Source organism: Cetorhinus maximus, unplaced genomic scaffold (assembly GCF_964194155.1).
Source record: "Cetorhinus maximus unplaced genomic scaffold, sCetMax3.hap1.1 HAP1_SCAFFOLD_4706, whole genome shotgun sequence".
NCBI lineage: Eukaryota > Metazoa > Chordata > Chondrichthyes > Lamniformes > Cetorhinidae > Cetorhinus > Cetorhinus maximus.
The window spans coordinates 1-12638 of record NW_027600607.1 but is presented as its reverse complement, the minus strand read 5'-3'; the positions used below and the strand labels follow the sequence as shown (position 1 = coordinate 12638).

Sequence of the window (12638 nt, the reverse complement as noted above, 5' to 3'; positions counted from 1 at the left end):
AGGAGGAATTTCCTCTCTCAGAGGGTGGTCAGTCTGTGGAATTCTCTCTCTAGATTCCCCCACGAGAGGATGAGGGGGCGGGGGGGGAGAAACATCCTCTCAGCATCCACCCCCTAAGTGGCTGGCGTTGTGTGCGTGACCCGTGTTAATCCCACTCTTCCTCCTCCTCCCTCCTCCCCAGATGACCTGCCCAGGAGGAGGCTGTCCAACATCTACAGGCCACCCACGCCCGAGATGCTGGCCTACCTGGACTTCAGTGTCTCCACCACCGGCATGCTGACTGGAGTCAAGGTACCTGTCACATCTACCTGAGTCCCCCCCAGGTAAAGGGGACGGAGAGAGGGATGGAGGGAGGGAGAGAGGGAGGGAGGGAGAAAGAGAGAGAGGGAGGGAGAGAGGGAGGGAGGGAGAGAGGGAGGGAAGGAGAGAGAGAGAGAGAGGGGAGCCTGAGCTCACTGTGTCCCAGGTAAAGTGGACGGAGAGAGAGAGGGAGAGAGAGAGGGAGGGAGAGAGGGAGAGAGAGAGAGAGAGAGAGGGAGGAAGGGAGGGGAGCCTGAGCTCACTGTGTCCCAGGTAAAGGGGACGGAGAGAGAGAGAGAGGGAGAGAGGGAGAGAGAGAGAGAGGGAGGGAGGGAGGGAGAAAGAGAGAGAGGGAGGGAGAGAGAGGGAGGGAGGGAAGGAGAGAGAGAGAGAGAGAGAGGGAGGGAGGGGAGCCTGAGCTCACTGTGTCCCAGGTAAAGGGGGGGAGAGAGAGAGGGAGGGAAGGAGAGAGGGACAGAGGGAGGGAGGGAGAGAGGGAGTGAGGGAGAGAGAGAGAGAGAGAGAGAGGAGGGAGAGAGAGAGAGAGAGAGAGGGAGAGAGGGAGGGAGAGAGGGAGGGAGAGAGAGAAGGAGGGAGGAGAGGCTGAGCTCAGTGTCCCAGGTAAAGGAGACGGAGAGAGGAAGGGAGAGAGGGAGGGAGGGAGAGCAGAGGGATGATTTCTCACCGCCGCACCCTGACCCTCACTCGCACACTCAAACACACACCCTCTCGACACCAACTCCTTCACCTGCCCGAGCTCCCACACTCTCAGGCAGCGCATTCCAGATCCTAACGCCTCGATTGACCCTGTCTCCCCCACACTCTCAGGCAGCGCATTCCAGACCCTAACGCCTCGATTGACCCTGTCTCCCCCACACTCTCAGGCAGCGCATTCCAGACCCTAACGCCTCGATTGACCCTGTCTCCCCCACACTCTCAGGCAGCGCATTCCAGACCCTAACGCCTCGATTGACCCTGTCTCCCCCACACTCTCAGGCAGCGCATTCCAGACCCTAACGCCTCGATTGACCCTGTCTCCCCCACACTCAGGCAGCACATTCCAGACCCTAACGCCTCGATTGACCCTGTCTCCCCCACACTGTCAGGCAGCACATTCCAGACCCTAACGCCTCGATTGACCCTGTCTCCACCACACTCTCAGGCAGCGCATTCCAGACCCTTCTCGATCCTTCTACAGCCGACACCAGGTTCTCCCTATCCACTCTCTCCAGCCCCCTCCCTCACTCACTCACTCTCACGCGCGCAATGAGTGGGTTTAAACAACGCCGGGAGAGGCCCCTTTTCCTAGAGGATTCTGAATCTGCGGGGTGCGACACCGCTGCGTCTGTGCCTTGAGAGAGAGAGAGAGTTTGGGAGAAGGGGAGCGAGCGAGGAGTGAAGAGCGGAGGAAGTGGTGGGGAAGAGGTGTTTGACCTGCGATTTGGATACAGCTCACGCGTAGGTTAAACGTGGACTGGGACTGTCTGGCTGACTCTCCCCACCCTGCTCTCTCCTCCCCAGGTCTCCCACGCTGCCGTCAGCGCCTTGTGTCGCTCGATAAAGCTTCAGTGCGAGCTCTACTCTTCACGACAGATTTCCATCTGCCTGGATCCCTACTGCGGCCTGGGCTTTGCGCTGTGGTCCCTCTGCGGGTAGGTCTCTCGCCTCGTGGTTTACCTCCCCACCCTCGCCGGACCAGTAGGAGGGCCGGCACAGTGCCCTCGCCGACGGGCGTTCATGTCCGTAGAGCGCCCGGAAGAGTTGGTGAGGCGTCGCCAAGCTGTTGGCCAGGGACGTAGATCGGGTAGAATTTGACACCGAGTCACACGAGGAGATATTAGGGACGGTCGACCCTCAGCTCAGTCGGGCGGGAGGGTCTTAAAGGAGGAGAGGGAGGGAGGGAGAGAGAGGTTGAGGGAGGGAATTCCAGAGCTCGGGGCCCCCCAGGCAGCTGAAGGCACAGCCGCCAATGTTGGAACGATGGAATCAGGGAAGGGACGGGAGAGAGGCCAGAATTGGAGGAGCGCAGAGATCTCGGAGAGTCGTAGGGGGCTGGAGGAGGTTACAGAGATAGGGAGGGTCGTAGGGGCTGGAGGAGGTTACAGAGATAGGGAGGGTTGTAGAGGCTGGAGGAGGTTACAGAGATAGGGAAGGTTTAGAGGCTGGAGGAGGTTACAGAGATAGGGAGGGTTGTGGGGGCTGGAGGAGGTTACAGAGATAGGGAGGATTGTAGGGGCTGGAGGAGGTTACAGAGATAGGGAGGGTTGTGGGGGCTGGAGGAGGTTACAGGGGATAGGGAGGGTTGTAGGGGCTGGAGAAGGTTACAGAGATAGGGAGGGTTGTAGGGGGCTGGAGGAGGTTACAGAGATAGGGAGGGTTGTAGGGGCTGGAAGAGGTTTCAGAGATAGGGGATGCAGATTTGAGGTCCATATCAGATCGGCCTTGATATTATTTAGGGGCAGAGCAGGCTGGAGGGGCTGAATGGCCTCCTCCTGGTCCTCATCTGAGTCAGGGTTCGAACACGAGGTGGAGAATTTTAAAGCGGAGGCGTTGCTGGACCGGGACTCGGTGGGAGTCCGGACACACTGGAGGGTCAGCAGAGTTTCGGACGGGCTGAAGTTTGCGGAGACGGGAGGCCGGGCCGGGGGGAGCGTTTGGAACGGCCGAGCGTGCGAGGGTTTCAGCAGTCGATGAGCTGAGGGGGGTGGGTGCCGGGCTGGGGCTGAGGTTCCGGAGGCGGAACAGGCTCACTGTGACTGTCCTTGTCGCCTGACACAGGGTCTACTGCGGGCACCAGTCGATCCTGATCCCCCCCGTGGAGCTGGAGACCAACCTCCCCCTGTGGCTGTCGACTGTCAGTCAGTACAAGATCCGAGACACTTTCTGCTCTTACTCGTGATGGAGCTGTGCACCAAGGGACTGGGGACGCAGACCGAGAGCCTAAAGGTCAGTGTGGAGAGACCCCCTCCCCATTCTCCCCACACCCCCCCCATTCTCCCACACCCCCTCCCCATTCTCCCCGCAGACCCCCTCTCCCCATTCTCCCCACACCCCCTCCCCATTCTCCCCACACCCCCCCTCCCCATTCTCCCCACACCCCCTCCCCATTCTCCCCACACACCCCCTCCCCATTCTCCCCACACACCCCCTCCCCATTCTCCCCACACACCCCCTCCCCATTCTCCCCACACACCCCCTCCCCATTCTCCCCACACCCCCTCCCATTCTCCCCACACACCCCCTCCCCATTCTCCCCGCACACCCCTCCCCATTCTCCCCACACACCCCCTCCCCATTCTCCCCCCTCCCCCACACCCCCTCCCCATTCTCCCCACACACCCCCTCCCCATTCTCCCCGTACCCCCTCCCCACTCACCCCCTCCCCATTCTCCCCACACACCCCCTCCCCATTCTCCCCGTACCCCCTCCCCACTCACCCCCTCCCCATTCTCCCCACACACCCCCTCCCCATTCTCCCCGTACCCCCTCCCCACTCACCCCCTCCCCATTCTCCCCACACACCCCCTCCCCATTCTCCCCACATACCCCCTCCCCACTCTCCCCGCACACCCCCTCCCCATTCTCCCCACACACCCCCTCCCCATTCTCCCCACACACCCCCTCCCCATTCTCCCCACACACCCCCTCCCCATTCTCCCCGCACACCCCCTCCCCATTCTCCCCACATACCCCCTCCCCACTCTCCCCGCACACCCCCTCCCCATTCTCCCCACACACCCCCTCCCCATTCTCCCCACACCCCCCCTCCCCATTCTCCCCGCACACCCCCTCCCCACACACCCCCTCCCCATTCTCCCCACACCCCCCCTCCCCATTCTCCCCGCACACCCCCTCCCATTCTCCCACACCCCCCTCCCCATTCTCCCCACACACCCCCTCCCCATTCTCCCCACACCCCCCTCCCCATTCTCCCCACACACACCTTCCCCATTCTCCCCACACACCCCCTCCCATTCTCCCCACACACCCCCTCCCCATTCTCCCCACACACCCCCTCCCCATTCTCCCCACACACCCCCTCCCCATTCTCCCCACACACCCCCTCCCCATTCTCCCACACACACCCCTCCCCATTTTCCCCGCACCCCCTCCCCATCTCCCCACACCCCTCCTCTCTCCGTTCAACCCTTGTTGACGCCCATACCGTCCACCCACAGTCTCTCAACCCCCCTCCACCCCTCTTCCCCCCTCCTCTCTCTTCCCCTCCATCTCACACTCCTCCTCCCCCCCCTCCTCTCCCTCCCCCCATCCCACACTCCTCTTCACCCCCTCCTCTCTCTCCCCCTCCATCCCACACTCCTCTTCACCCCCTCCTCTCTCCCCCTCCACTCACACTCCCCCTCCCCCCTCCTCTCTCTCCCCCTCCATCCCACACTCCTCTTCACCCCCTCCTCTCTCTCTCCCTCCACTCACACTCCTCCTCTCCCCCTCTCTCTCCCCCTCCACTCACACTCCTCCTCACCCCCTCCTCTCTCTCCCCCTCCATCTCACACACCTCCTCACCCCCTCTCCTCTCCCCCTCCACTCACACTCCTCCTCTCCCCCTCCTCTCTCTCCCCCTCCACTCACACACCTCCTCACCCCCTCCTCTCTCTCCCCCTCCATCTCACACTCCTCACCCCCTCCTCGCTCCCCCTCCACTCACACTCCTCCTCTCCCCCTCCTCTCTCTCCCCCTCCACTCACACACCTCCTCACCCCCTCCTCTCTCTCCCCCTCCATCTCACACTCCTCCTCACCCCCTCCTCGCTCCCCCTCCACTCACACTCCTCCTCTCCCCCTCCTCTCTCTCCCCCTCCACTCACACTCCTCCTCACTCCCTCCTTCTCCCCTCCACTCACACTCCTCCTCACCCCCTCCTCTCTCTCCCCCTCCATCCCTCACTCCTCCTCACCCCCTCCACTCACACTCCTCCTCACCCCCTCCTCTCTCCCCCTCCACTCACACTCCTCCTCTCCCCCTCCTCTCTCTCCCCCTCCACTCACACTCCTCCTCACTCCCTCCTCTCTCCCCCTCCATCCCTCACTCCTCCTCACCCCCTCCACTCACACTCCTCCTCACCCCCTCCTCTCTCCCCCTCCACTCACACTCCTCCTCACCCCTCCCTCTCTCTCTCCAGCCCCCATTCCCCCTCGCCCCATCCTCCTCTTTCTCCCCCTCCACCCCGCAATTCTCCTCACCCACCACCCCCCCATCTCCCCTCCCAGCCCACAGCCCTCCTCACCCCATCCCCACCTTGACCGGTCGGTCGATTGGTTCGTTCGGTCGGTCAGTGGGTCGGTTTGAGCACCGGGTTAGGTCAGTTAGTTAGATCGGTGGATCTAACAGGTTAAACGTGGTGGACCTGACCTAAATGTGCCCTGTCTGTGTCCACTGCCAGGCTCGGGGGGTGAACCTGTCGTGCGTCCGGACGTGCGTGGTGGTCGCAGAGGAGAGGGCCCGGATCTCACTTACCCAGTCCTTCTCCAAGCTCTTCAAGGACCTGGGGTTGTCGCCCAGGGCGGTCAGTACCACCTTCGGATCGCGGGTCAACATCGCCATCTGTTTACAGGTAGGTGACAGCAACTGGTCAGCCAGTGCCAGCGCCCGGTCAGTTTGAGGGGGTCAGTCAATACCCGCAGCCCAGTACAGCGCCAGTGGTCAGTGCCAGGGCCCGGTCAGTTTGAGGGTGTCAGTCAATACCCGCAGCCCAGTACAGCGCCAGTGGTCAGTGCCAGGGCCTGGTCATTGTGCTGGCGGTCAGTGCCGGTGGTCACTGTGCCGCCGGTCAGTGCCAGGGGTCGCTGTGCCGGCGGTCAGTGTGCCGCCGGTCAGTGCCAGGGGTCGCTGTGCTGGCGGTCAGTGCCAGGGATCGGTCAGTGATGCTGAGACCCCCCCCCCCTGCCCCCTACACATAGCAGGAGGGTCCCATGTAACAATGGAGGGTGGGGTGCGATGGGGGTGGGTATGTTTATGATTAAGGGTTAAAGTTTTTGAGGTGCGGAGACGAGTGGGGTGCAAGGGGAGAAGGGATGGCTCCCAGCATAGGCAGCGTTGGTGAGAGGGGGCTGCAGCGCCACCACTGGCCGGAGGGTGTCCTTACACCGTGACATGTTTACATGAGAGGTTTCCATGATAAACTTTGAGCTGAGGACAGGGGTGGTCAGTGTCATGACAGAAACACAGGGAGGTGGGGAGAAAGGCTCTGATGAGGTGAAGCACAGGTAGTTCTCCCTGGGATCACTTCACGTCACAATGGCTGTTCCTATCCCGTTCCGTCGCCTGGGGTAACGCAAGCCAGCAAGGTAACTCTGTCACTTTGTTTACAGGGAACCTCCGGACCCGATCCAACAACAGTCTACGTGGACTTGAAGGCACTACGCCATGACAGGTAGGAACACACATAGAGCAGGGGACAGACCTTCCTACAGCGCGGCGCTGACCCTCCGACAGTGCGGCTCTCCCTCAGCACTGACCCTCCGACAGTGCGGCACTCCATCAGCGCTGACCCTCCCACAGTGCGGCTCTCCCTCAGCACTGACCCTCCGACAGTGCGGCACTCCATCGGCGCTGACCCTCCGACAGTGCGGTGCTCCCTCAGCGCTGACCCTCCGACAGTACTGCGCTCCCTCAGCGCTGACACTCCAACAGTGCGGCGCTCCCTCAGCACTGACCCTCCGACAGTGCGGCGCTCCCTCAGCACTGACCCTCCGACAGTGCGGCGCTCCCTCAGCACTGACCCTCCGACAGTGCGGCGCTCCCTCAGCACTGACCCTCCGACAGTGCGGCGCTCCCTCAGCGCTGACCCTCCGACAGTGCGGCGCTCCCTCAGCGCTGACCCTTCGACAGTGCAGCGCTCCCTCAGCGCTGACACTCCGACAGTGCGGCGCTCCCTCGGCGCTGACCCTCCGACAGTGCGTCGCTCCCTCAGCACTGACCGTCCGACAGTGCTGAACTCCCTCGACAGTGCCCACATTTTGGGCTTCCTCGGGTGACGCTGGGCCTGGGCTTCAGGGAGCAGTGAGGATCCTGTTTGCAGGATGGTTACTGGGTGGGGTGAGGTGAGTGGGTTGCTGCAGCAGCTACTCATGGAGATGTCTTCCCCACAGGGTCAGGCTGGTGGAGCGGGGAGCACCACAGAGTCTACCTCTCATTGAATCTGGTAAGGTGAGTGACCCCTCATCCCTCCCCACAGCCTCCGCACCTCCAGAACCCTCTCTACCGGATCTTACTTCTTCCCTCCTCCTTTCTCTTTCCCCTTGTGTCTCCATCACGCTCTCTCTCCCGGTCACCTGCACGGACTTTGCAACTCCACCCTCTCTCTCTCTCCCCCCCGCTCTGACCCTGCTCCTTCCCCCTCTGACCCCTCTGTCTCTCTCACACTCTCTCGTTCCCGCTCCACCTGTCTCTCTCTCTCTCTCTCACTGTCTCGCATTCCCAGCCTTTTCCCACTCTATCTCGCCAACACCACCCCAGCCCAGCCCACTCTGAGCCATGTTACTCTGCACTCTCCTCTCTTTCCCTGCAGATGTTACCTGGCGTGCGAGTGATTATCGTGAACCCTGAAACCAGGGGCCCTCTGGGAGACGCGCACCTGGGGGAGGTGAGTGACTGGCATTGGCGTGGGTGAACACGTGGGGAGGTGTGGGGGAGGTGTGGAGCCCTCAGTCGCCCGTCTAGGTTCCTGCACCTCGCCGTGAAGGGAGACGAGTCGCCAAAACCTTTCTCCTCGTGTTCATTAGGACAAAGGCACGAGAGTGCCAAATCTCAAGACTCTCACAACGATTTACACTGCAGGAGAGAAGTGCGCCGATCGACTGGCACTCTTGAGTTTGTCCTGACGATTGCAGGGCTAAAGGTTCTGACGTCATGTCACTCCCTTTCTCTCTCCAGAGGGGACTTCAGTTCACGTGGAGTCTGGAGAAGCTGGGATTGTTCTCCTTGGAGCAGAGATTAAGGGGGGGTTGGGGGGTGGAGATTGAATTGAGACGTTCAATATCACGAAGGAGGGACACAGATTGAAGAGAATTGGCAAAAGAACTGGTGGGGGGAGGGGAGAGGCAGATTCAATAGGAACTTTCAAAAGGCGGGGGAATCGGATAAATACTTGATGGGAGGGGAGAGAGTGGGGACTCGTTGGACAGGCCGTTCAAAGAGATAGGATGGTCCGAATGGCCTCCTCCTGTGACGTATAATTCTCCGATGCTTACACCACCTCCGTCTCTCTCTCTCTCTCTCTCTCTCCCTCCCTCTCAGATCTGGGTGAGCAGCCCTCACAACTCCAGTGGCTACTACACCATCGACGGGGACGAGTCACTCCAGGCTGACCACTTCAACACGCGGCTCAGCTTCGGAGACGTCCAGACGCCCTGGGCCAGGACGGGGTACCTTGGCTTCGTCCGCAGGACGGAGCTGACCGATGCCAGCGGGGGTAAGCCTCGGAGACGCTTCTACCCGGCAACCCTTCCGCGCCTCAGGACGTCCCAAAAGTGCTTCGGGGTCAACGCGGGAAGGTTTGGCGTGCGGTCACTGTCACGATGGGGGAAGCGCGCTGGCCAGCCGATGTGCGCACAGCAAGCTCCCACAGGCGGCAACGTGATGACGATGTGCGTCACCTGCTTTTCAGTGATGTTGGCTGGGGGATGAATATGGGCCCCCGGACACCGGGGAGAACTCCCACGCTGCCCTTCGTCCAAATGGTGGCCGGGGGATTTTTCACCCCCACCCGAGAGGGCAGACGGGGCCTCGGTTTAATGTCTCATCCAAAAGACAGTGCGGCGCTCCCTCAGCTCTGACCCTCCGACAGTGCGGCGCTCCCTCAGCGCTGACCATCCAACAGTGCGGCGCTCACTCAGCGCTGACCCTCCGACAGTGCGGTGCTCCCTCAGCACTGACCCTCCCACAGTGCGGCTCTCCCTCAGCGCTGACCCTCCGACAGTGCGGCACTCCCTCAGCGCTGACCCTCCGACAGTGCGGCGCTCCCTCCGCACTGACCCTCCGACAGTGCGGCGCTCCCTCAGCACTGACCCTCCGACAGTGCGGCGCTCCCTCAGCACTGACCCTCCGACAGTGTGGCTCTCCCTCAGCACTGACCCTCCCACAGTGCGGCACTCCCTCAGCGCTGACCCTCCGACAATGCGGCGCTCCCTCAGCACTGACCCTCCCACAGTGCAGCTCTCCCTCAGCGCTGACCCGTCGACAGCGCGGCCTCTCCCTCAGCGCTGACCCTCCGACAGTGCGGCGCTCCCTCAGCACTGACCCTCCGACAGTGCGGCGCTCCCTCAGCACTGACCCTCCGACAGTGCGGCGCTCCCTCAGCACTGACCCTCCGACAGAGCGGCGCTCCCTCAGCACTGACCCTCCGACAGTGCGGCGCTCCCTCAGCACTGACCCTCCGACAGTGCAGCTCTCCCTCAGCGCTGACCCTTCGACAGCGCGGCCTCTCCCTCAGCGCTGACCCTCCGACAGTGCGGCGCTCCCTCAGCGCTGACCCTCCGACAGTGCGGCGCTCCCTCAGCACTGACCCTCCGACAGTGCGGCGCTCCCTCAGCACTGACCCTCCGACAGTGCGGCGCTCCCTCAGCACTGACACTCCGACAGCGCGGCGCTCCCTCAGCACTGACCCTCCCACAGTGCGGCGCTCCCTCAGCGCTGACCCTCCGACAGTGCGGCGCTCCCTCAGCACTGACACTCCGACAGCGCGGCTCTCCCTCAGTACTGACCCTCCAACAACCCAATACTGAGAGAGTGTTGGTTTAGTCAGGAGTTAAAGTGAAATGCAGCATTAACAGCCCCCTGTGCCTCCTCTACAGATCGACATGATGCACTTTATATCGTTGGAGCTCTCGATGAGACCCTGGAGCTACGAGGTCTCCGCTATCATCCCATCGATATTGAAACTTCAGTCTCCCGCGCTCACCGGGGCATCGGTGAATGGTGAGCTGAGCAGCGGTGTCGGGGGAGGGTGCAGCACTCGTCCCTTCATGATAGGGCCATTCACACCAAGAACACCACTGGACTACAGGATCTAAAGGGTGTTGCACCTCTCTGTGTCTGTCTGCCTCTCTGTGTCTGTCTCTCTTATTATCTGTCTCTCTCTCTATCCCTCCCTCTGTCTCTCTCTCTCCCTCCATCTGTCTCTTTCTCTCACTCCGTGTGTCTCTCCTTCTGTCTGTCTCTCCCTCCGTCTGTCTCTTTCTCTACCTCCATCTGTCTCTCTCTCCCTCCATCTGTCTCTCTCTCCCTCTGTGTGTCTCTCCCTCCGTGTGTCTCTCCCTCCCTCCCCGTCTCTCCCCCCCCCTCTCTGTCTTTGCCTGGGTTGCTCTGTGTCTCTCTGTCTCTCTCCCTGTCTCTCTCTCTTTCTTTCTGTCTCTGTCTGTGTGTCTCGCTCTGTGTCTGTCTCTCCCTCTCTCTGTATCACAAAAGGATATAGAGCGACTGGAGAAGGTGCAAAAAAGATTTACAGGGACAATACCAGAACTGAGAGGTTGTAACTATCAGGAAAGGCTGTGTGGGATTCACTCCCGCGGGGAGTGGGGAGAATGTGGGATTCACTCCCGCGGGGAATGGGGAGAATGTGGGATTCACTCCCGCGGGGAGTGGGGAGAATGTGGGATTCACTCCCGCGGGGAGTGGGGAGAATGTGGGACTCGCTCCCACGGGGAGTGGGGGAGAATGTGGGACTCGCTCCCACGGGGAGTGGGGAGAATGTGGGACTCGCTCCCGCAGGGAGTGGGGAGAATGTGGGATTCACTCCCGCGGGGAGTGGGGAGAATGTGGGATTCACTCCCGCAGGGAGTGGGGAGAATGTGGGATTCACTCCCACGGGGAGTGGGGAGAATGTGGGACTCGCTCCCGCGGGGAGTGGGGAGAATGTGGGATTCACTCCCGCGGGGAGTGGGGAGAATGTGGGATTCACTCCCGCAGGGAGTGGGGAGAGTGTGGGATTCACTCCCACGGGGAGAATGTGGGACTCGCTCCCACGGGGAGTGGGGAGAATGTGGGACCCGCTCCCACGGGGAGCGGGGAGAATGTGGGACTCGCTCCCACGGGGAGCGGGGAGAATGTGGGACTCGCTCCCACGGGGAGCGGGGAGAATGTGGGACTCGCTCCCACGGGGAGAATGCGGGACTCGCTCCCATGGGGAGCGGGGAGAATGTGGGACTCGCTCCCACGGGGAGAATGCGGGATTCGTGGTGAATGTGGCGATTAATTGTGAACACTCTCTCTCTCTCTAGTGCGGTGTTCAGCTGGACCAACCTGCTGGTGGTGGTGGTGGAGCTGAGCAGCTGCGAGCAGGAGGCCCTGGACTTGGTCCCGCTGGTGACCGGCGTGGTCCTGGAGGAGCACTACCTGATCGTGGGGGTGGTGGTGGTGGTGGACCCCGGCGTGGTGCCCGTCAACTCCCGGGGCGAGAAGCAGCGCATGCACCTGAGGGACAGCTTCCTGGCCGACCAGCTCGACCCCATCTACGTGGCGTACAACATGTGACGCGGGGAGAGGGCCGGAGCCTCTCCATTTCAAACCGAGCGCGAGGGAGCGGCGGGGGCGGGGGTGGGTTGGGGTAAGGGGGAATAGAGTACGGAAGCAGAGTGGTTTTTTTATTACCTACGTTACGCTAGTTGGGGGCTGCGGGGGTGGGTGGGGGTGGGAGGGAGGGGAGGGGGATTGTACAGTGTTGGGGAAAACTTACCTATTTAACATGAGGATTAACATTGGTGGTTAATTGACGCGGCTGTGAAGTTTGAGGGAGGGTGGGGGGTGTGGAGAGAGAGAGAGAGGCTGCCCGGTCCCACATGGAGGGGAGGACGATATCGGAACGGGGGATCTCCCTCCCCCCGAGGTGCACTGGGGGCGGATCCGTTCCCAGGGCGTGAGGTCCGAGCCCTGCCCCGGGAGTCCTGCCCCTGTCCGCGGACTGACCGCTCTCGCCCGCTGAAAGGGACGTCTCCATCGCCTGGTCCAACCTGTGCCCCCTTCCCCCGTGAGGGTAACTAACCCTGAATTAATCTCAATCCATGTAGCATAAACCCTGTTCATACATTTCAACTGACATAACAGTGAATAAAGCTTCTCCTCCCTCCCTCCCTCACACAGACAGTAATACTCACTCCCACTCGTACACACTCACTCGCATAGACACACACTAATACTCACACGTGCACACTCGCATACACACACTTGTGCATGCACACTCGCAGGCGCGCGCACACACTCGCATAGACACACTCGCATACACACACTCATATATATACACACACACACACACTTGTGCATGCACACTCGCAGGCGCGCGCACACACTCGCATAGACACTCGCATACACACACTCATATACACA

The 12638-nt window shown here is 61.6% G+C and overlaps 1 protein-coding gene across 1 annotated transcript; it reads left to right on the top strand.

Annotated features, from left to right (window-relative positions):
• Positions 1 to 181: 181 nt before the first annotated feature.
• On the top strand, positions 182 to 11790 carry LOC144678577 (disco-interacting protein 2 homolog B-A-like; the record flags this gene model as incomplete). The annotated part of the gene is given in 11 exon segments (XM_078538320.1): positions 182 to 291; positions 1822 to 1952; positions 3079 to 3191; positions 3194 to 3246; positions 5701 to 5871; positions 6629 to 6690; positions 7409 to 7466; positions 7828 to 7902; positions 8556 to 8730; positions 10112 to 10235; positions 11537 to 11790. Coding segments are annotated over 11 exon segments (1325 nt in total), but the record flags the coding sequence as incomplete, so codon positions are not given.
• Positions 11791 to 12638: the final 848 nt, after the last annotated feature.